Below are 24372 nucleotides of genomic sequence, written 5' to 3'. Positions count from 1 at the left end.
GCACAGTACTGACAGTTAATAGGTGTTTATAATGATATTAGATGAAACGAGATATGTGTTTGGAGATTTGTGCCGGTGCCAAGCCTTGAACTGATTAAGTGCAAGCTTTATGGAATTACCTATGCCACAGAACAAATATATTTATGGATGAAATTACTGTCTATTACTACATACCTACTATGAAAGCAGAGATTAAAAGGTCAGTGCTCAACTAGAGATGATACAGCCTTTGCCATAGTGTAGTTAATATTTATAAACAGTGCAAATGATTGAAAGTAGTAATATACAAAGTAGTGTCTTCATTCATAAGTACATATTATGTGGTGTTTGAAAGAGCTTGTTTGTTGTCTGATCTTGAAGACAGGGACTCTTGTTTGAACTTGGAATGGCAGAGGGTGGAGGGGGGCTGTAAGTCTGGAGGTTCTGGAGTGAAGTTCCAAGGAGAAGACTAAATCAGTATAACTTGGCTCTGATAGAAGGAAGGAATGAGCAAGGCTGTTGGTGAGAGATGACAGGAGTGAGATGGGTGGATGAAGGATGTCAGAATCCATTTGTGAGATTTTTGACTTGGGCAAGAAAGCTGAGGTTTCTGAAAAGTGGAGTGACAGCCTGGAAATGCTATGCATGGGACTCTAGACTGAAAAAAAGGAGTGGAAAAACAGATGAGGGGGCATGTTTGTAGTATAAATATTGTAACACATTATGAAAAGATTTCCTGCTAGTTAGCTTGAATGTTGTAGGAAGATAGAAGCATTTTACTTTAGAAGATTGTCAACTAAATTTGGAATCTTTTGACTAAATATAAATTTTTTGGCGCAACTAATGACACAGGATATTCGCATCCTGAGAAAGACATATATACACCTACCACGACGCTTCTCAACCTGCCCACACCCAGGCCCTATTTTTCATGGTTGGTGTGTGTAACATATTTTACTTTGTAGTTGTTCAGAAGGGTTGCATATTTTTGAAAAGCCACTTCCTGAAAGAGGATGACTGGAAAGGGAAGAAAAATCCTAGCTGGCTTTGGTGGTAACAATTAGGAGGCTTACCCACGTGAGCTTTGGTGGTAACAATTCCTGAAGCTCCTCCAAGTCCCCAAGTGTTCCTGATGTTGGTTGCCAGAAGCTGGAATAATAATGGAGCTGAGACTACGGGATTTTTGCAGGAACTTCCAAGGGTCATCCAGATTTCACAGCAGAAGCAGATGACTCAGATTTCCTGGGCCTTGAAAACTGTGTCTTAGGGAAATGGGACAATCACTTACCTTTACTATACTACTGATTGGTCAGTGGCAAGACTCAGGCACCAGGAAAATTCAAAAGTTGGTTGCACACATGTGCATGGCCAGAGTTGAAAATTTCATTCTTGCATTTCCAAATTCCCTGATGAGATGGTTTCACCCGTGCTCTCATCCTCAGTTCTGAGACCTTTTCAACTGCAGTGTGAAGGTGTGGATGGGTCGAGCATCTTTACAATGTGGAAAAATCCCCATTTCTCCCCTGACTTACTGCTGATGGGGGTATTTCTACTCATTACTGTGAGGTGAGCCATTAACAGATAACCCCCAAAATTCTTGAGTACATCACACAGAGAAGGGCCTAACAGTCTAGGCACTTAATAGAGGTGACCTTACTTAATAGTACCCTTGTTACCATTTGTTGAACTCTCTAAACTGAACTCCCAACAAGCCTGTAAGTTGGAAGATTTATCTGCATTTTGGGAATGAGGAAATAGAAGTAGCCGAGGAGTACAATCAATAACCAGCCCAAGATCACACAACTAATAGGTGGTGGAGCTAGGATTAGAATTCAGATTTACCAGGTACGCTTAGCACCTGGTAAAACTCCTGAAAACCAAGAAGGTGGAATTATCCCATTTTACAGTTGTGAATGTTGAGGCTTGGAGAGGTTAAGTAATTCACTCATTCACACAGCTAGTGACCTATAGAGACATCTTCTAGAGCAGTGACATCCAAAAGAAATGTAATGTGAGTCACAGATGCAACTCACGTGTAATTTTACATTTTCTAACAGCTACATTAAAGTAAAAAGGAAACAGGTGAAATTATGTATTTTATCTAACTCAGCGTATCCCAAATATTGTCATTTCATGGAATCAATATAAAAAACTTATTCCCGAGACATTCTACATTTTTCCTTGCCTATTAAGTCCTTGAAATCCAGTACACATCTTACACTTGCAACATGTCTCCTTGTGGACTGGTCATATTTCGGGCACTCAGTAGCCCCTTGTGACTACCTGGTTCTGAATTGGGCAAGACAGGTCTAGACCAGTGCTTCTCAACCCCAGCTGCACACTGAAATCACTGGAGAGCTTAAAAGACACAGATGCCTGGGTCTCATCCTCAGAGGTTCAGATGTAATTGGTCTGGGATGCAGCCTGGGCTTCCGGTTTTTTAACCACCCTTCCCCTGCAGGTGGTTCTAATGTGCAGCCAAGTTTGAAAACCTACTCAAGAGTGATGTCCAATCTAACTGAGTAGAGAACTGTAGCCACTGTCTATTGGAGAAGGTTCTGTGAGTTTTCTGAAATGGGAACCATTCAGAATAACCACTCTGGCAGTATGCTTTGCTGGTGCACATTAAAGAATGTTGGGCCATGCCCTAATGTCCTAGAATAATGTAAGAAAAGAGATTCCTTCCCCCCCCTTAATCTACACACTCGTCTGGATACATACCAGTGTGAGTAAATTAAGACATAAAAATTCCATTATTTTAATTGAGGTCAAAGGTGTTGGTGTCCGTCTGGAATCTCTGAGCTGTGGAGAAGAGGAAGTTGGGGTTTGAAAGCTGCCAGAATGAAACATGTCTAGTGGGGACCGCATGGGAAGTGCTGGGTGAGGAAAGGAGGCAATTGTGGCTCCAGCTGAGGTCTGAAGGCTGCACAGCCCACGGTGTGGCAGGATGCCCACGAAGCTGCTCTTGCCAGAGGCCTCACGCCTGCCTTTCCACTCAGCCAAACTTGTATTCTTGCCCCTGAGACCTGGATGTAAAACCCAATATTCAGGAATTAAAATGTCTCATCTTACCCAGAGGTTCAGTTGTCCTTAAAATGCTTTTGCAGTCATTTGGAATAATTTTTCTCTTGCCTTTGCCTTCTTTTATTTAAATCAAAACACAGCTTGAATATTCTGGGCATATTTATTATTTCCTGGGGGAAAATACTGGGTCTTCTGTAGTGGTAATGCTATAGTGACATGCAGTTTTGTTGATTATATTTATTTGACTTAAAATTAAGCAAGGGAACACACAAACACTGCTGAGTCTTTCATAGCCTCAAGTAAATTAATACCATATTTCATTGAATTAAAAAGACTGTCAACTGTAAGGTGCACCATTATTTCATGTATGCCAAGTAAGACTACGCTATTACACAATGGTTTCTTAGCACTTGGGATTTTTATTTTATGTTCATTGAAAGTTCTTTTAGACTAGGACATTAATTTTTATCACATATTAGTCTTTTGCATTAATTAAAAAGGATAATGCAAGCAGAAGAGATGGGTAAGGTATTCCTAAAACTTCCTCACTGTCTTTTTGATTTCAAACCATTAGTACTTCTGTTTCCTCACAAAATATTGTCCTCTTTCCATCAATAACAGCAGTGATTCAGCATTTCTTTAAAATGTGCTCCCAATCATCACAGGGATTTTCCTCCAAGACTGCTGTTTTGGATATACAGTAAGTTTTAATTTCATAGCCAAACTGTAGTGAAATCTTTCTGAAGGTGTATTAACTGACAGTTTCCTAACCAGGCAGCCAACTCATTTGAAGTGCCAACAATAAGAACTGCTAGACCAAGGTCACACATGGGCAGGCAATGGCATCCACATCGTGACTGTGCCTAGCTGACAGTTTTAAGATGGATTCCAATTTCAGAGATGTTAAGATGTTAAAAAAAATGTGCTTCTTAGATTTTATGAAATATGGTATGTAAATTGCATTTCTGATAATCCAGATTCCCCAGCTGCTTGTCATATCCACCTTGTTTATGTACTTTTGAACAATTTCAACAAGATTTGCCTGCTGTTCTATCCTCAGCACACCTAGGCTTTAATGTACAATGGTGTATAAGCAAAACTCCCCCACTTCCTTCTTCTACTCTGGTTTGCAGCTACAAAGCTGTACTTTGATACCGTTCTTCTCAACCTCAAATGTGTACATGGATCACCTGGGAATCTTGTTAAAATGCAGATTCTGTTTCAGTAGGTCTGAGAAGGGACATGAGAGTCTGTATTTCTGGCAAGTTCTCAGGTGATGACCACACTGCTGTTCCAGGGACCGTATGTTGAACAGCCAGGCTTTGCTACATCTGAGGACATGGTATGTCATTAAAGAAATTCAGCACCTCTCCAGGGTGCATGGGTGGTTTGTTTTTCCTTTATTTATATTATTATTTTGATGAAAACCTGTATATTGCAAGTGTCATTGTATTGAGTAAGAACAAAGATTTCTTAGGTTGAAAAGAAAATAGGAATTTTGTATGTCCTCTCTTATGGTACAGGGAGAGGTATTTATTCCCCTTAATTTGTTTTACGAAAGATTTGTTCATTTGGTTTTCCCTTGCCTTTCTCCTCAGAAAACTTAGGCAACTTGAATTTATTAGGAAATCTGCATGTAATTGCAGATTAATAACCTACCCACTAATACCACATTAGTTCATTGTGATTAATAGCATCTGTGTGAATACTTAATGAATTAGTAATGACGGACTATTTGCTTTAAAGTGTCAAGAGAACATTCCATGTAAAAAGGCATTACCCATAACAGGAAAATTAATTATAGGCTGATTGGATAATAACTTGTCACAAACAAGATATGTTTGTTTGGAAACCCTCATCGGTGTTGGTATTTGCACAGTGAGAGATACTTTTTAAAACATGCATGGACTTTTTAATTTATAAAATGAGAGGGGAATTTTATTTTCAACAGCAGTTAAGATAGGTATGGGAACTTATATTTATGAGAGAGAAACACACACTCACAAATATGTGCTAGTACACTCACAAGTTTGCCTGTGTCACTAACCAGAGACTTCCTGTAGTGACCTTTTAGACTGAGTTCCAAATGGAACTGCTTCTCCTACCTGCTGTCTATTCTGAATTCATAAATTCACTTCCCCAAGGCTCAAGCATTTCTTGTTACTAATTTTATTCCTTTAGCAAATCATTTGTTTTCTCTATGGTTCCTCATTCTAATTCTGTGATGTTGCCATCATTGTTTATTTCTGTCTTTGCCCTACATCTGAGGACGCGAAGGTCAAGAAAATTATGTGACTTGCCCAAACCAATCCAGCCATATAATTTGTCCCCCACAGATTATGGGTCTAACATTTCAAATGTCTCCAGTTTTAACCCAGGCAGAAAGAGCTACATGAGCAGAGGCTCTGTCCAGCTGGTACCTTTGAGGAAACCCAAGAAGCCTAGTGTGATTGGAGCTCAGAGTTGGAAGGGAAAGGGGACACAAGACAAAACTGAAGAGAGAGGAGGGACCAGAGCATGCAGGCCTTCTAGGCCATTTAAAGATTTTAGCTTCTGTCCTTGAGCAGTGGGAAACCATTTGTAAATGTCATGTCAGGGGTGTTGATGAGCGATGCGTTTTGCCAGAGCCCACTGGCTGCATGGCTCAGAGGAGGGAGTTGATGTATGAAGATCAGTTCTGAATGCCCCAGCATGCTGTTCTAGCTTGGGATCCAGATGAGGGTAGTTTGTCTTCCTTGTTACAGAAAACCTCTACCATTATTGGGTATCCTTTCCCCTCTTTTCTCCTCATTCAGCATGAAGGGTCATTGTGTCTTCTCTGTAGCCCCCCTCCTCTTTTTTTGAAACACCCCCAGGCACCTGGAAGAATCAGCCAGGGTAGCCGCAGCCACAGCCAGTGGGCGCGGAAGTTAACTCTCATCCCACCAGCCCTTTTGCCCTTTTGGGTCCTCTGCTTGTGCCAAGGATGCTATTGCTTCCTTTCTTTTGCAGGAGAGGATTCTGGATAGAGAAAGGAAAGAGAGCCCAGCTCCAAATCCCTCACTGTCAGAAACCCAATTTTAGAGGGACAGCCTCTCTTAACCACACACTGTGGTTTGAACAGCCAAGAATAGAACCTCTATTGCTCTCACCTCCTCGTGGAAGGTGGGAGTGAAAACGGGTTAGTTGGGAAGTGGCTTTTTAAACCTGTGTTTACAGTGTTTTTTTGCCGCTGTCATAGACGAGAGAGGAATCGTGAAGTCTGGAGCTCAGATTTTTTAGGCTTTCAAGGGTGCAGTATTTATCTTACTCTTCCTCTCCGTAGGGTGTGGTATAAGCAGGAGTTGAAAATAGCTATCCTGTGTTGTTTTTTTCATTTTGGAAGTCTTTCTGTCATAATGCTGATTTTTTTTTCCCCTTAAACCAGTGGATTGACTCTCACCTCAAACCCATGTTGTATTTCATCTTTAAGAAAGGAACTTTTCAAAGCTGGGTTTTGCAGAACTGAGGACTAACTTAGACCTAAATGGACTAATGCAAGGAGAGTGTTTCCAGGACAAAACAAAGCAATGCCCTCCTTGAGGAATGTTGATGTTGAAGAGTGAGGAAATCAGCAAAGAAAGGGTAAAGTTCCTGATCTGACTTTGGGTCAGGTTGGGAATGGGAGAGGAAGACATCTGGGGTGGTGATGTCCTGGGGTCACAGGCATCAGGAAGGACTGCTGATAATTTTCAACTATACTTTAATAAAGTTGTGGGGTGGAGGGCTGATGAGTGTTATTGGTTGAAAGTAGTGATTCTCAAAGTATGTTCTTCCACCTGCAGCATCAGTGTTACATGGGAATTTGTTTAAAAGGCAAATTCCTGGGCCCCAACCCCAGACCTATTGAATCAGACACTCTGGCTGAAGGCCCAACACTCTGTGTGTGTGTGTGTGTGTGTGTGTGTGTGTACTTTTTAGATTCTTATTTTGCATTTTTATTTTGTTTTTGGAATTGTTCTTTGTTTCTGCTTTTTGTTCAGTTTCCTTACTATTAGATTTATTTATTTATTTATTTAATTTATTTACTTTTAGCTCTTTATTGGAATATAATTGCTTTACATTATTGTGCCAGCTTTTGCTGTACAACAAAGTGAATTAGCTGTATTTATACATATATCCCCATATCCCCTCCCTCCTGCTACTCCCTCCCACCCTCCCTATCCCACCCCTTTAAGTCATCACCCATCATCGAGTTGATCTCCCTGTGTTATGCAACAGCTTCCCACTTGCTATCTATTTTACATTTGGTGGTGTATATATGTCAGTGCTACTCTCTCACTTCGTCCCAGCTTCCCCTTCACCCCCCACCCTGTGTCCTCAAGTCTGTTCTCTACATCTGCATCTTTATTCTTGCCCTGTCACTGGGTTCATCGGTACCATTTTTTTAGATTCCATATATATGAGTTAGCATACAGTATTTGTTTTTCTCCTTCTGGCTTACTTCACTCTGTATGACAGACTCTAGGTCCATCCACCTCTCTACAAATAACTCAATTTCATTCCTTCTTATGGCTGAATAATATTCCATTGTATATATGTGCCACATCTTCTTTATCCATTCATCTGTTACTGGGCCTTTAGGTTGCTTCCATGTCCTGGGTGTTGTAAATAGTGCTTCAGTGAACATTGTGGTACATGTTTCTTTTTGGATTATGATTTTCTCAGGGTATATGCCCAGTAACACTGTGTTTTAACAAGCCCCTCTGACAAAACCACAGCCAACATAATAATGGTGAAAAGCTGAAAGACTTCTCGTTAAAATCTGGAATAAGACAAGGGTGCCAGTGCCCACTCTCACCACTTCTACTCAGCATGGTATTGGAGGTCCTAGCCACAGCAATCAGAGAAGAAAAAGGAATAAAGTGTATCCAAATTGGAAGAGAAGAGGTAAAATTGTCATTATATGCATATGACATATTATATATAGAAGACCCTAAATACTCCACACAAAACTACTAAACTGATAAATGAATTTGGCAAGGTAGAAGGATACAAGATTGACATACAGAAATCTGTTACATCTTTTTACACTAACAATGAAATATCATAAAGGGAAAGTTAAAAACCTTTTAAAATCACATAAAAAATTACTTAGGAATAAACCTGACCAAGGAGGTGAAAGACTTATGCTGAGAACTATAAAACATCGATAAAGGAAATTAAAGATGATTCAAAGAAATGGAAAGATATCCAATGCTCTTGGATTGGAAAAATTAATACTGTTAAAATGGCCATACTACTCAAAACAATCTATGCATTTAATGTGATCTCCATCAAATTACCAATGACATTTTTCACAGAACTATAACAATCCTGAAATGTGTATGGAACCATAAAAGACCCAGATTTGCCAAAGCAGTCCTGAGGAAAAAGAACAAAGCTAGAGGCATAACCCTCCCATACGTCAAACAATACTACAAAGTTCTGGTAACCAAAACAGTGTGGTATTGGCACAAAAACAGACATATGGATCAATGGAACAGAATAGAGAGCCTAGAAGTAAACCCACACATCCACAGTCAATAAATCTTCAACAAAGAAGCCAAGAATAAACAATGGAGAAAAGACAGTCTCTTCAGCAAGTGGTGCTGGCAAAGCTGAAAAGGTGAAGTTAGAACACACCCTCTCACCATACACAAAAATAAATTCAAAATGGTTTAAAGATTTAAATATAAGGCATAACACCATAAAACTCCTAGAAGAGAATATAGGCAAAATATTCTCTGACATAAATCATACCAATGTTTCTTAGGTCAGTCTCCCAAGGCAATAGAAATAAAACAAAAACAAATGGGACCTAATCAAACTTATAAGCTTTTGTGGAGCAAAGGAAACCATAAGCAAAATGAAAAGACAACCTACTGGGAGAAAATATTTGCAAATGATGTGACTGACAAGGGCTTAACTCCCAAAATATACAAACAGCTCATACAACTCAGTAACAAAAAAAACCCCAATCCAAAAAATGGGCAGAAGACCTAAATAGACATTCCTCAAAAGAAGACATACACATGGCCAATAGGCACATGAAAAGCTGCTAAACATCACTAATTATTAGAGAAATGCAAGTCCAAACTACAATGAAGTACCACCTCACACCAGTTGGAATGGTGATCATTAAAAAGCCTACAAATAACAAATGCTGGAGAGGGTGTGGAGAAAAGGGTACCCTCCTATGCTGTTAATGGGAGTGTAAATTGGTGCAGACACTATGGAAAACAGCATGGAGACTCCTTCAGCAACTAAAAATAGAGTTGCCATATGATCCAGCAGTCCCGCTCCTGGGCATATATCTGGAGAAAACTCTAATTTAAAAATATACATGGGACTTCCCTGGTGGCACAGTGGTTAAGAATCTGCCTGCCAATGCAGGGGACACAGGTTTGATCCCTGGTCTGGGAAGATCTCACATCCCGTGGAGCAACTAAGCCCGTGTGCTACAACTACTGAGCCTGTGCTCTAGAGCCCGCAAGCCACAACTACTGAGCCCACGTGCTGCAACGACTGAAGCCTGCATGCCTAGAGCCCATGCTCCACAACAAGAGAAGCCACTGCAATGAGAAGCCTGTGCACCACAGCGAAGAGTAGCCCCCGCTCACCACAATTAGAGAAAGCCTGTGCGCAGAAACGAAGACCCAAGCAGCCAATTAAAAAGAAAAAGATACATGCACCCTAATGTTCATAGAGGCACTATTGATAAGAGCCAAGACATGGTAACAACCTAAATGTCCATTGACAGATGAATGAATAAGTATGTGGTATGTATACACGATGGAATACTACTCAGCCATAAAAAGAATGAAATAATGCCGTTTGCAGCAACATGGGTGGACCTAGAGATTATCATACCAAGTGAAGTAAGTCAGAAAGGGAAAGACAAATACCATATGGTATCTATATGATATATGTGGAATCTAAAATGTGACACAAATGAACTTATTTACAAAACAGAAACACACTCACAGACCTAGAAAACAATCTTATGGTTATCAAAGGGGAAAGGGCAGGGGGGAGGGATAAATTAGGAGTTTAGGATTAGCAGATACAAACTACTACATATAAAATAGATAAAAAGCTAGGTCCAAGTGTATAGCACAAGGAACTATATTCAATATCCTATAATAAACCACAATGGGAAAGAATATATCTATATATTGATGTATGTATAACTGAATCACTTTGCTGTACACCAGAAACTAATACAACACTGTAAATCAACTGTACTTCCATTAAAACAAAAATAAGCCCCTCTAATGATACTGATGCATGCTCAAGTTTGGAAACCACTGGTTTAGACTAGGATATAATGTGAAGCCAAACTTTGGGGACCAGCTCATTTTGTTTTAACCTAACCTCACCAGGCCTCCTACCTAAGACTAGAAGCCTCAGGAGTGTGTGTCCCTGGTCACAAATAGGGTTACAGGGCAAAGGGGGTCGATGGCTCAGTGCAGGGTCACTCCACGCTGCAAAAACAAGTCTCAGTATAACCAGGGAAGGCATTTCTTCCAGTTAAGATGGAGAGCTCTGTCAAGAAAGTCCATGAGGACTGCCTCTGGTTTAGCCTCCCGGGGGCCTTCTTCTCACACAGGAAAGTGACTTGCAGAATTTTACTGGGTACCTGATGGTCAAATGAGCAGGAGTCAGGGACTTGGGTCCAAATCCAAGCTCTAACCTTTACTAGCTGAGCTTCCTTGCAGGTTATTATAGTTTTCTTGCCTGTAGACTAGGGTTAATGATACATGCTGTTTAGGGTTGGTGGGGGTTTCATTGAGGTCATGTACAATATATCTGGCACATAGCAGGTGCTTAATAAATGAATGCTGTCACCAGGGTCCTTGGATGTCTCAGGACTCCTCAGGAAGGACCACTGCGGCACGTAAGTAACCATACATGGTCTTTTCCCTGTAAGGTTAGGATGGTAGAAATAGGCAGGAAAAATGTAATTAAGATTTGTACTATAGGAAAGAAACTGAAGATGAATTTTAATGACTCTAAGTTCAGCACAAGCCTTACATTGAATTATCTGCTAAGATACAAATTATCTAAATAGGAAAGCTATTTTTATGAGTTAAAATATCATATTGGTGCAGATTCATTGTAATGCTATGCTATCAAAGAGTGATGTTAAAATTTAATTTAGATTATTTTGGAGTGTGACCCTGATAAGTGTAATCCTTAAAAATTCACTTATAAGTGAGCATAATAAAAGAGTTAGCCTCTGTTAGACTTCTGTAGTGTCTGGCAGTTATATAAAATTGATTTCATTATGGACAAAGAGGCCTTTTGTGTTAAAAGGGGAATATTTTTATGTTATTTGGTAACCCATGATTTTGATTGATGAGTTAGAGATTTTTAATGCCCCTCAAATAATCTCTGCCCCTTTTTCTTAAGCTAATGCCAACCAACAATTATCATTTATGAGATGGTCATAAAAAATGAACAGGGAAAAGCATTCTGACAGCTTCTCTCCCTATGTTTGGGTGGGAGTTTTCCAGAAGAATGAGAAATATCAGCTCTTATTGTCTTTTCAGTATGTCAAACAGACTCAGTTAATCCCATGCTTGATCGGCTATGGGGCTGAGGAACTGCAAAGTTGAGTGTCACACAGTTCGTGTGAAAACGTGAGGGTTATGGGATCCACAGACCATGACTTAGTTAACTTGAATTTTATTTTTTAATGAGAATAGCAACAGGCGTTGCAAGTTGATTTAGAGTCTCCACGTCTAACTGCATAAGAATTTAATACCCATGAAGTGTGAGTTAGAAAAATGAAATTTTTCAGTATGGTAAAGAAACTGAGGAGCCTGGAAACCAAATTGAAGTCTGTAGCCTGGAAAATCAACAGAGACTAAAAATAGTAAGATTAGAGGTGACATTCAACCATGGACCAGCCAAAGATGGTTTTTAAGTACCACCAAAGGAGAAACCAGGCAATCATATGATAGGTTTAAAAAAATATATGTGTCTAGAGAACATTCTGTTTCTTATGTAGGTATGGAAGGGCACACCTTCCCTTAAAATGTAGATTTCGTTTTCCCAGGTTTTGATTTTTCATGTTCTTTCTCTCGTTAGAATTGAGGACACTCCCACTGATTTCTATGGGAAATGCTGGCATAATCTACATGAAATTGAGAATTCATCTTGATGACATTTAACTGAAGGTTTTAGAATGCGGTTGCTGTTTCTATTAAGCAAATCAGGCAAACAGCTCCAGTGAGCTCTTAGCAAGTAGCCAGAGGATCCCCTTCAGAATAGGCACATGGAAGGATTACAGAGTCCAGAGAAAGAACACAAAGGAGCGTGTTTTGAAAGAATCCGTGTGCTCTGGAAGCCATCTCATTTAAATGGCGTTAGCTTAACACTGAGGTTCTTGCCAGGTGTTTGCTCACAGGCCTAAAACTTTGTGCGTATGGAGTTCTTGAAAACAATATTAGTTGGGAAAGTCCTAAATATTGCAAAAACTCCAAATGACTGACCTGAGATGCATGTGACTGTTGTGAGCTCTTGACTTACCAGGGAACTGCCAGGCCCTCAGGAGTATAGTTTTTCATCGTTTGGAATTCCCTCTTATTCCAGAGCTCTCAACAAAGGCCCTGTCTGAGCAGAAGTGGACTGAGTGGGTAGAATCGCTAGTCCTATCTGGGTTCTGCGCTTAAAGGTTGAAAGCCAACTAAGTATCCTGCCCCGCCCCCCCAACAGAAGAGCAGGGAAGTGGAAGTGAATGGTTCACCCGAGACCACTAGTGAAACAAAACTTAGGTAGCTTAAAAACCAGTATTTGCAAAAAGAGATGAAATCTTGAATCTCATTGTATGATATAGGGACTAGAATGTGAGAAAAGGAGATTATGGATGTTAGTATAATCAGGACATTGCTTATTATAAAAAGAAATAATAAAAGAAGTCCAGTCTCTCACATTTCCTTTTCATTTGGGTGAAAAACTCTCTCAGACTTTCCTTGACAGAAATTCAGCTCAGCAAATATTGAACACCAACCATGCCACGCGCTAAGCCCTGGGTGTTCAAAAATGAATGTGACTCAGCCTCTGCCCCAGAGAACACTTGATCTAATGGAGAATAGCCATTGTTAATGCCAATTTTATGCACTAAAAGTATTTTTTGTGATAATATTTGAGGCCCAGTGACCAAAAATACCTTCTTCATTAAGATTCTCACATGATTTGTCCACTGTGAGGCCAAGGCTGTGTTACAAAGGCATGGGCAAAACCAATTTCTATATGGACTGTAGATCTAAATGTGAAACAGTAAAGATTCTAGAGGAAAACATTAGACACTGTCTTCATGACCTCAGGGTAGGCAAAGATTTCTTAACTAGGACACAAAATATGCTTACCAAAGGTGGAAAAAATGGTCACATTAGATTATGTTAGAACAATTTCAGTTCATTACATGATACCATCAAGAAAATGAAGTCTGTGGAATGGAAGAACACTTTACAAATATATACAAATATTCAACAAAGGACTTCTATGTAGAATATATAAAGAACTTCTATAAATTAATGAAAAAAAGGTAGATTGCCAATAGAAATTATGTAGGAAACAGAATTGAGTAAGCACTTCACAAAAGAGGGTATTTGTTGTCTTGATCAGAGATAGTGACTGTAGGGGAGCACAAGGGGCTCTAGGGGTTCTGGTCATAATGTTGGTTATGTGGGTGTGTTTACTCTGTGAAAATCCTTCACGTGATAATCGGTACACTTTTCTGCAGGTATAATTTCATTGAAAAAGTTTACATAAAGAAAAGGCCTTGTTGTCTACGATGAGGAATGTGGCAAAGTATTTTTAGATGTTATCTCTTGGAGCATTGCCTCTACTATGGAAGCAGAGGAAATGTTGAGAACAGGGGCTTTTGCTTGGTTGTTAGGGCAGGTCCAGTTTGTGCAAGAGTACTACACAAGGAGTGCCGATGTCTTGGCTTAGCAGAAAGCCTTTGGCTACCAATATCTTGAGAAGGGAGGAGGAAAAAGCATTTATGGGGGAAGCACCAGAAACAAGCTTGATTACTTTACAACCCTGTGTATGGCTAACTCAGCCTGGAAGCTTGTTTAAGCCACCATTGATTGATCACTTACCATGTGTTGTGGCATTGAGATAGGGACTTTCTGTGCATTAAAATGTTTGATCCTCACCACAACCCTGGGAGGTAGGCATTAGTATTTGTCCAAATTTATAGGTGAAGAAACTGGGGCTTAGAGAGATTAAGTAACTTGCTCAAGTTCCAGCTAGAAAGTAGCAGCTAGCTGCAACTGGAATCCACATCTTTGTGATTAAAAGCTCACTCCCTTGACTCTGTCTATTATTTTGCCTTTTTTGAGGGCAAAACCAATTTTATTTGACTGAGCATAGTGAGAAGAAAAAAATGCCCTGTATACACACACACACACACACATATACACACACACACAGATATATCAAATTTTGATGATCATAGGCACTTTGAAACTAATTTTAAAGTTTGAGGTTTGTTGTACTATAGGTTATTTTGAACTGGAATTTTCCTCTTCTGTTGTGACATGGTTAGGAATACTTGGATGGGGGTGAGAGGAGTCTGAGAAATCTTCCAAGAAACAATGCAGATTATGATGGGAATACCCTTATTTGGGTGACCCATGAGCCCTTCTCAGTGCTTTAGGGACATTTTAATAACACAAGTAATTGCTTTTGATAGGCTTTGTTTTCTGCTCATTAATGACTCTCCAGGCTAGATTTTATACTTCTTACCACTAATTGAAATACAGAGATACATAAAATGGATGCTGCCAGCTGATTGTCACAACACTGTCTGCATATCAATGTTCTCCTGCCTGCTTGGGTTTGAAGAAAAGGAGAGGAGAATGGAGGGGGTATGACAAGGAACCTGTGTTAGCTGAATTTGTTGCAAAAGCCAAATTCTGCTACAGAAACCAGAATTTTGACACGTGAAAATTAATAGATATTTGTGCACAGTTAGGGCTTGGGGATCGCCCTACTTAGCATATACATATCCTCTTTTCCCCTTCTCATGATACACACTCAGGTACATATTTAATATTTTGAGTTCTTTTGTTCCATGGCTTGTTTTTGGTCCTCAGGGTATTCATGTTTACAGCCTGTGGAGTGTTTATAGCATCAGGATAACATTACATCCCCAAATGAAATTTGGACTATTTACTTTCAAATGTGTCTCCCCAGCAAGCCAGTGACTGTGGAAGCAGTATGGTGGAAAGGCTCGTGATCTGATTTGAATAGAAATATATGTGGGTATGGTTTAGAGATTTCTGTTTATTAAAAAAAGAAATGTCCTTCCTTCATCCTTGGGGCTAGTTATCCTACTTTTATTGCTATGATAATACACAAGAAAGAAACAAGTTTAAATAATTGAAAGTGCTCAACTTTATTTTATTTGAACCTATCTGGTTATATGGACTTGTTTGATGTGCAGGTGCTTATAGAAAACTGGACAGAAGCTCTGGGTTGCATTTTTTTTGAAATGTAGAACTTACAGTTTAGAAGTAGATTCTGCTTTAGGGAATATGTAATTATTAATTTGATTAGCGCTGTACATTGTATCTTGAAGCTATTCAAAGTTTTGTAGCAGCATCTGCTATACCATCATTTGGAGGCTGCTAGGTTGTTTCAGAAATAAATACCAAGTGCCTTGACAACTGCAGTTTGACATAGCTCGATGTAGGCAGCGCCATGGTGCTGCATGGAAATTCTTTGTCTTGGCTTCATGTTGGTAAGTTGATACTCTCAATTACATCTAAGTTGTTATTTTGGGGGGAGGGTAGTTTTTATTGACTCTTGGCTTTCCTATTGCCTTATTTAATGAAATAGTGACAGCTGTCATTTTCTACCTTCAAACAATAGCATCAGTGATTTTATAAATAGAAAATCATTTTCCAGGTGAGTTTGTGTCCATGCTGGCAACCATTTTATATACATGGCCTCATTTTAAATGGCTAGGACTTTGAATGTGTAAATGGGCAAGTTTTCAGGCAATTTGGGTAGGCTTTCCGTTCTTGCTTCTCCATTTCTTGTCTAAACAATGTCTTCCATATCTGCGGCATGTTTATGCAACATTGAATAAAACTTCTCATGGGAAATTTCTTCCAGGTGACCTCCCTGAGAGGTTGGGCTGTGAAGAAATCTTAAGAAACCCCACCCCGATGAAATTGCCTCTGTTGAGAATATTACACAGTGCAGAAACAAGGAATAGAATTCAGTTATTTTTGGTTCTTGAAAAAATGAATTCTGGTTTTTGTGTGTGTGTGTGTGTGTAGGTGGCAGAAAACATTAACCCCTGAAGAAGGTCCGGTCTCAGTTGGAAATTGAAGTTTTGCCTTCTTTGAATTAGAAGAACCTTGGAGAAGAGAATGTTAAATATTTTTTATTTGAACCTCAAGCAACTTGGAATCGGTTCTGCTGTCTGCATATCTCTTATAGATGTATCTTTTCCAGGGTTGTCTGTCTTTACATTTAATTTTCTGGAGGCTGGGACTGTGATTATCAAATGACCTCCAACTCAGCATCACCTATGGGTGGATACTAATGAATCCTTTTTTAACCTTCCTAGCACTTTTGGAGAAATCAATCAGTAGAAGGCGGGACACCGAAGCCATACAGAAAGCCAAAGTCCTTTATTCATCTTGCATGAATGAGAGTGAGTAATAAATAATAATCAATAAAATAATTCACCACCCTTATTTTTCAGAGTCCTATTAATGTTTAAAGATATTGTTTGAGGAAAAAGAGAACTACTAAGAATTCTACTAATGTTTAAAGGTGTTGCTTAAAGAAAGGAGCTATTTTCCAAGACTGGATTTTGACTATTCCTGTCTTAATGTTCTGTTGCTACCTTGATGGAGAAACTAAGAAAATTTTATTCCTATGGGTGGCCTGGATTCTTCGAGCACCAGTTACTCCATGAGAAGTGAGTGGTGTCAGAAGGGCAAACCTTACTGCATGTGGTACAGAAACCAGAATCTGAAGGCTAGGAGGTCTAGTTTGAGAAGGAGCCTAGGAGGGAGGGCACTTGGGAGTGTTACTGTGTCTTTTGGAACCTCCTGGGGCCTAGGGAAATCCAGATTCCCAGGTGGACCAGGCTCTCTCTGCTTCTCCATCAGCCTAACAGGCATCTTTGTTGGCACCTTAGGCCTGTCTCAGCATCTTGGGTCTGACTGGAGTTAAAAGAGACACTTGACACTTGGTCTGCTTTCTCAAGGCTATTGCAAGAAGAAGCCAGTGCCTCTGGGAAGTGTGTTAACTTGTTTAGGTTTGGGGGTGTTATTTGGTGAGCTAGAAGAGGGCAGTAAAAGATGATGAAAGAGTCTGAAGCAATCATTCATTTTTATTGGGGAGTGATTAGTTTTATTGAGCAGTTTCCTTTAGTTAGGGTTGTTCCCTAGTCTTGCAGAGTGTTCTCAGCTTCATATCGCTCATTGGCTTGGATTGATATAGTGAGCCCATCTTTTATTGTTCGGAATATCAGGCAGGTTTCTAGTCAGCTCTCCTGGCAAGAACATCAGATTTTGACAGTCACATTGAAGTGTGAGTCATAGGAAGTTCTGTCTCTGTGGTTATGCCCAATCCACTGCACCTCCCCCTAAAAAGTTAGGTTGGGGCCTTACTGGAATTTTTTCTTGAGAAGAGACACTTGGCTTTCTAGTTTGGTGATCCAGTTTGCAATTCTAACTCTCCCTTCATATTTACTCCCTTTCAGAAGCGATCGAAAAAGCAGATGCCAAGCCATTGCTGCATATCTTGCGGCACTCACCTTTCCGCTGGCCTGTGCTTGAGTCTAATATCGGTCCTGAAGGGGTTTGGTCAGAGAGGAAGTTCAGCCTTCTGCAGACGCTTGCGACGTTTCGTGGCCAATACAGCAATTCTGTGTTCATCCGTTTGTATGTGTCCTCTAATGACAAGGTGTCCAACGAACACATCTTGAAGGTATAGTGAGGACTTGTTCATCATGCTTGTTTAGTCCACGGTTAGCCTTTTAACCCAAAAGAGACTCATGCCACCTTAGTGAAATGATAAGGTTAAAAATTCTGTTAAATGTTAGGATCTAGACTATTCCCTGCCTATCTCCCCCTCCCCCCAGATCTGCAGATTGTAAATCATGAACAAACTGGTTTTGTCACCCTTTCAAGAAGCCGATGAGTGAGTTTCAAGTGATCTGTGATCTGGCTCTCAAATACCTACCCTGAGCACGTGTAGGGCCCCTTAATTCTAGTGGGGAGAGATGAGAAAAGACTTTCTGAACTCTGCTCTTCCTCTCCCCTTGTTCCCGTGACAAAGGAGTGAACACGTGCTGTGGTTTCTTGTTTCCCTTCACTAACGTCTTGTATATATGCCTAACATTTCATTGTCAAGTTCAGTCTTGAATCCCTTGTCCTTCCTTTCAAAAGATAAGGCAAAACTTGTTCTAAGTGCTTGGTTGCATTTTCTGTTGGGAGAGTAAACATCTCTTCCATAAAGGAATGGGACCTGAGGACATACCCTGAGGTATTACACTGGTAAAAGCAGGAGACTGTCAGAAAACTGCCAACAGTGGAAGAGTCATCAATCAAAGAACTTGGCAAGAATGTAAATAGCACTTCTCAAATTGTTTTGTCTTTTGCTTCCACAGTTACTTTAGTAATGAAAATGTTGTTGAATCACTGATTCCCACCCCCCAATTCTATTCTTTGTTAAACCAGAAAATATTAAAACCTTTAGAGTGTATTATCCTCTCCTGATAAAAATCTATACCCTGGAGTTTATTTTTTGATTTATACCAAGGGGCTGGGAGAATTTTTTTCTGTAAAGGACCAGATAGGAAATATTTTAGGCTGTGTGGGCCACATGATCTCTGTCTCAACTACTCAGCTCTGCTGTTATACCTGGTAAAGCAGCTGTAGACAATATGTACATAAATGGGTGTGGCTGTATGATGGGTTGGCCTGCAGGCTGTAGTTTAGTCACTGAAAGAATTCCCATCTCCTCAAGAGGAAATTCTTGGTTACGGAGACAGCTGTATTTCTGTGTTGGGTGATGGAACAACAACATGGCACTGAGACATTTTCTAAGGCCCTCAGGATAAGACATGCTCTTCAGTGCTCTACGATGATGGTGATGGTCCAGCTGACTCCTGTCCCATGTTGATAGATCACTCATTTAAAAAAACACAGACCAGGTTTTAAGACTATCATTCTAATTTTGGAACTTTTATGATATCCTTTCCAAACACCTTAAGTGGGGTTTTGAAGTAAGTTGGAGACTGTCTTTCAAACGTAACTTTAAGTTTATGCACTGTATTGCATGATAGAGCTTGATTTCCACACAGGTTAAGTAATTGCAAATGGCAACCATTTCATTTTTCACCAATTTCTGGATCTAGTCTAAGAATTGAATTTATTTAAACATTTTATTATAGAAAATAATACAAATAAAAGTAAAAAAGAATAGTACTACAAACTCTCATGTACTCATCAACCCAACTTCAACAGCCAGCAACTTTTGGCTGATACCCCTCCTTTTGGAGAGGAGGCTGGGCCATTTTATAGCAAATCCAAGGTATAATATCATTGCACTGGTCAATACAGCAGTCGTTATCTATTGGAAAGGACTGTTATCAAAACCAAAAAAGTAATCGTAATTCCATAATTAACATCTAATACCTGGTTAATTTCAGTGTTCCTGATTGTCTCAAACATGTCCTTAAAAACAATTAAACAGTTGGCCTTTGATTCAGGTTCTAAATAAGAATCACATGCGCATTTGGTGGATCCATCTACTTTATAGCATACTACATTTGACTGATTTCAGGGTAACCTAATAGCTAACGAGAGAAAATTCTTGTTTACAGGAGAATCACAGCTTTAAAAATGCAGAAGAAATACTAGAACTTAAAAGTTACCATTTTTTAAAATCCCTAATGAAGAAAAGAATTAAGGCAACTGTCATCAATAGCTGCTTAAACTATTAGATGAATGGTTGACAGGGATATTCAGGATAGGGAGATCAGACTGACATCAGATGAACCCAGATATCCATGGTAGCATTGCTGAAAGTGGGACAACCAGATTTTGTGTGCCTCCTGATACCATGCAGTGGGAAGCATATGCTATCACCGATGATGCCAAAAGAAAAGGGAAAAAAATGGACTTGGATCTAATCAAGCCTGTAGTTTTAATACCAGCTTACAGGAAACGTGGGGAATAGAGGATCACAGTAATCAATTTTTAACAGCTTGCCTTGCACACTTGATATTCAATTAAACTGATCCTAGAAACACTGAACTGTCAATAATAGAACACTTTCCAAATGTAAGAAGGCACTCATGTGCTTACTACCCCTCTCCTCTGCCAAGATGGCAGCTACCAAATGGATGTGTTTGAGCATGGCCTGGCATTTGAGTGCAGTGTGCGTTTGCTTGAGTTATAGCCCTGTTTGTACCATTTTATATGAGTGGATAGTCACACACCTGAATTAACAAAATAGAGCTACAGTCTTCCTAATCATGACACAGCTGCTAGAAGTTCAAGCACGTGTCTAGACACTGGTAGGAAAAGCTTTCTTCTGAGATCTGCATAAAACCCAGTGAACCTGATAACAGAAACTAGTGTATGGATGGCTGCCAATGTTGTAGAATTTGAGTGTTGCTTTTGTTAGAAATAGTTAAAACTATAAAAAATCTGAGTATTTGGAGTCCCTGAAGCACCTTTTAAGTTTTATGGAACATAATTTGAAAACCACTGCCATAGTGGAAAAAAGAGTAGGTTTTGGTGTTAAAGAGATTGAGGTTTGTGGTCTGGCTTTGTGATTTACTCACTGAATGTCTTTGTACAGCTTGTTTCACCTCTCACAGTTTCATTTTCCCCATGTGGATTGAAGGGTGAATTAGAATTTACTTTTCACTGTGGCTGTGAAATTTAAATGGGATAAATTTGGTGACAATCTATAGGATAGACACTGGTACACAGTAGCACATGCCAAAAGGTACCTTTCTTTTAAAGCATGACCAGGCAACTGATCAGAACCATTTGGGGAATGTTTCTCTTCAATTTTTGTGCCAAACACGCGTCTCAGATCTCAGGTTCAGGTGTGCAAGAAATAAGCATTTTCTTTAGTTAGTCTCATCTCTGACTCTGAGCTCCCACCCCACCTTTCAGTTGGAAACTGAACCAGTCTAGGCTCTTCCCTACTTTCCAGCTACTCCATTTCTCAGCCTTCTCCTAGGGTATTGGGAGACCTTCCAAACATCAGTTATGTGTTTCTGAAAAGAAAACTGTCATCCCAGCCCATGTGGCCCCTACAAGTGTGCCTCCCTGCTACTGGGGCCCTGGGCTTCCCAACTCCTTCTCAGATCCTGCCATTTCTAGGGGCATTGATTGGTCCTTCTGCTCATGAGAACCTTTGACTTCTTTGGCTGCCTAGAAGATCCTCTTTTTGCTCTGGGAGAACTCTGTCTTACGCCCCAAACTGTTCTCCCTCAATGTATTTAGACATCGTTTTCCATCCCATTCTATTTTCCTCAGTGTTCTTGGCTTTTCTAATCCCACAAACCCATGGGGATAAGAAAAAGGGCTTCTTTGGGAAGGCACGGCACTGCGGGCCTACTGTTAGGTGAGCAGGTGGCGCCTTTGGGTGAAGAAAAAAGGCACCTTTCCAATGGCCAGATGTATTCCCAGGCCAAGGACATGCAGGGTGGCAAGCAGGGGTTGCTCAGACCCACACAGTGGTCCTCTGTCAAGTTCCCCTGTGCAGGATGGCACAGGATTTGCCACAGACTTAAAGGGGAGAAAGGAAATACCAAAATACAGGCAATGACAGATGAATGCCTCAGAACGTATCTTGCTACGTGTGTTTGGGTTTATTTTGTGTAAGGAAAGAGCAGGAATGAGGATTTAAGGGACAATAAAAGACTTGAATGTACGTGGTCCTGAAAGAGTGTTGGGAAGGTCAAGGTTGTCTCAGTATGTGTTACCAGAACAGTGACTTGAAGTGATCATTACCCAGTGCCTGCGTTTGTCTGACTCTTAACAAAATCCATAAGGATAAGGAGAGAATCTCTTGGAAAAGAAGTTTTTCTAACTTTTTTGTCCTTTTCCTACCTCATAATGTGTGGCATGTTTCTTTTTGTATTACTGTTTTGTTTCCTAACCTGTGGTTTATTGCAGTCAGAGAGAAATTCATATTTCAATTCAGTGAATCAGATTTCCTAAACGTATATTTTATTTTCTACTTGCAATATGAAGATCAGTTATAAATGCAAGGATTAAAAAAACCTCAGATAACATAGTGTCCTAATATTGGCCTCTTGAGAAAACCTTTTGCCTCAAGAGTTTGTCCATTTCTAATGAGATTTAGTTGACTGATCTTATTCATTCTGTTTGGTATATTTAAGATATTCCCCTAGGAACCGCTGTAGCAATCTGAAGGTTTAAAGCAGGTCCGGTAACTTCACTTGAATCATCTAAACTTTTACAATAAGTGGATTTAACTTCATTTCATCAGAGAGAAGCTCTGGCTTTCTTGATATTGTCTACAGTTTCCTTTCCTTTGAGACTGAAGCTTAAAAAAGTCTCCAAGTGGTCCAAATCTAATTGAAAGCCAAAGCATCTTAATCATAATATTATGTTTCATATTCCTGGCTTACTTAATTTCTGGAAGAAATGGTGCTATATTGGGAATTGGAATAGGATGAAGCCAGGCTAGCTTGTGAATTGGTTGTTTGGGGCCAATTAGAGAAGAAGGTTGAACACAATAATTTGAGATTTTTAGCAATACACCCAGACAAGATGGATGTTATGAAAACATCTTTTCCCCCCAATTGACTTAACTTTTTAAATGTGTGAATAAGATTTAAGTTAGAAAACCTATTGTTGGGTTCAGGTTTATTCAGTCTTTGGGCAGTTGCTGATACTCAAGAAAGAACAGCCATAGATTTAGAGAAGGTTATGGAATTAAAAAAAATTTTTATTTATTTAAAAATTTATATACAGTTGAATTCACTTTTTGTGAAGCACAAGTCTATAAGTTTTTACAAATGCATGCAGTCATGTAATCACCACCATAATCAAGAAAGAGAATAGTCCTATCACTCCCCCCAAATTTACCTCGTGTTGCCCCTTTGTAGTCATCTACTCTTCCCATCCCCAATCCCTGTTCTCCATCCCTGTAGTTTCGCCTTTTTTTGGGATTAAAATTTGCCCTTGTTGCTGCATGTATCAGTAGTTCATTCCTTTTTATGAGTGAGTAGTAGTACATTGTATATCACAGTTCATCCACTTGCCAGTTGAAGAACATTTGGGTTGTTTCCAATTTTGGGCAATAATGAATGAAGTTACATGCAGGTTTTTGTGTGAACGTAAGTTTTCATTTCTCTTGGGTAAATAGCTAGGAATTGAGATTGCTGGGTCATATGTAGGTGTATGTTCAATTTTATAAGAAACTGTCAAACTGATTTCCAAAGTGGCTCTGTCATGTTGCATTCCCACCAACAGTGTATGAGTGATCTAGTTTTTCCACATCCTCACTAGCAGATGACATTATCAGGTTTTGTTTTTTTTTGTCATCCTAGTAGATGTATAGTGGTGTTTTATTGTGGGTTTAGTTTACATTTTGCTAATGACTAGTGATGTTCAGCATCTTTTCATGAATTTATTTTCCTTTTGAATATTTTCTTTGGTGAAGTGTCTGTTCACATCTTTTGTCCACTTTTTAAAAATATTTATTTACTTATTTATTTAGGTTGCATTGGGTCTTAGTTGTGGCATGTGGACTCTTTGTTGTGACATGCATGCGGGATCTAGTTCCCCGACCAGGGATCAAACCTGGGTCTCCTGCATTGGGAGTGCAGAGTCCCACCCACTGGGCCACCAGGGAAATCCCTTGTCCACTTTTAAATTGGGGTTGTTTGTTCTTATTGAGTTGTGAGTGCTCTTTATATATCCTGAATACAAGTCCTTTGTCATATATGTGATTTTCAAATATTTTCTCCCTGTCTGTAGCTTGTCTTTTTCATTCTCTTAACAATGTTTCACAGGGCAAAAATGTTTAATGATGATGGAGTCCAATTTATTTTTTCTTTTATGGATCTGATTTTGGTGTCATATCTAAGAGCTCTTTGTCTAACCCCAGGTCAAAGATTTTCCCCTATGGTTTCTCCTAGAAGTTTTGTAGTGTGAGGTTTTACATGTACGTCTATGATCCATTTTGAATTAAAATTTTTGTACAAGTTGTGAGGAGTGTGTTGAGATTCATTTTTTTTTTTTTGGAAATAGATATCTGATTGTTCTAGCTCATTTTTTGAGAAGACTATATTCTTCCCTTTGATTGCCTTTAAGGTGCTGAAAGTTTTAA

At 39.6% G+C, this 24372-nt stretch overlaps 1 protein-coding gene across 1 annotated transcript in view; it reads left to right on the top strand.

Moving 5' to 3' along the window:
* The window catches only part of PHEX (phosphate regulating endopeptidase X-linked), a 208118-nt gene that overhangs the window by 28266 nt on the left and 155480 nt on the right, over positions 1-24372 (top strand). The window contains exons 4-5 of the mRNA XM_057718360.1: positions 16601-16687; positions 17747-17973. Coding sequence (XP_057574343.1) covers positions 16601-16687; positions 17747-17973 — 314 coding nt within the window. The remainder of the gene's footprint in view (positions 1-16600; positions 16688-17746; positions 17974-24372) is intronic.

The sequence above is a fragment of the Hippopotamus amphibius genome, chromosome X (assembly GCF_030028045.1).
Source record: "Hippopotamus amphibius kiboko isolate mHipAmp2 chromosome X, mHipAmp2.hap2, whole genome shotgun sequence".
Lineage (NCBI taxonomy): Eukaryota > Metazoa > Chordata > Mammalia > Artiodactyla > Hippopotamidae > Hippopotamus > Hippopotamus amphibius.
This window is presented reverse-complemented; position numbering and strand designations above follow the sequence as displayed.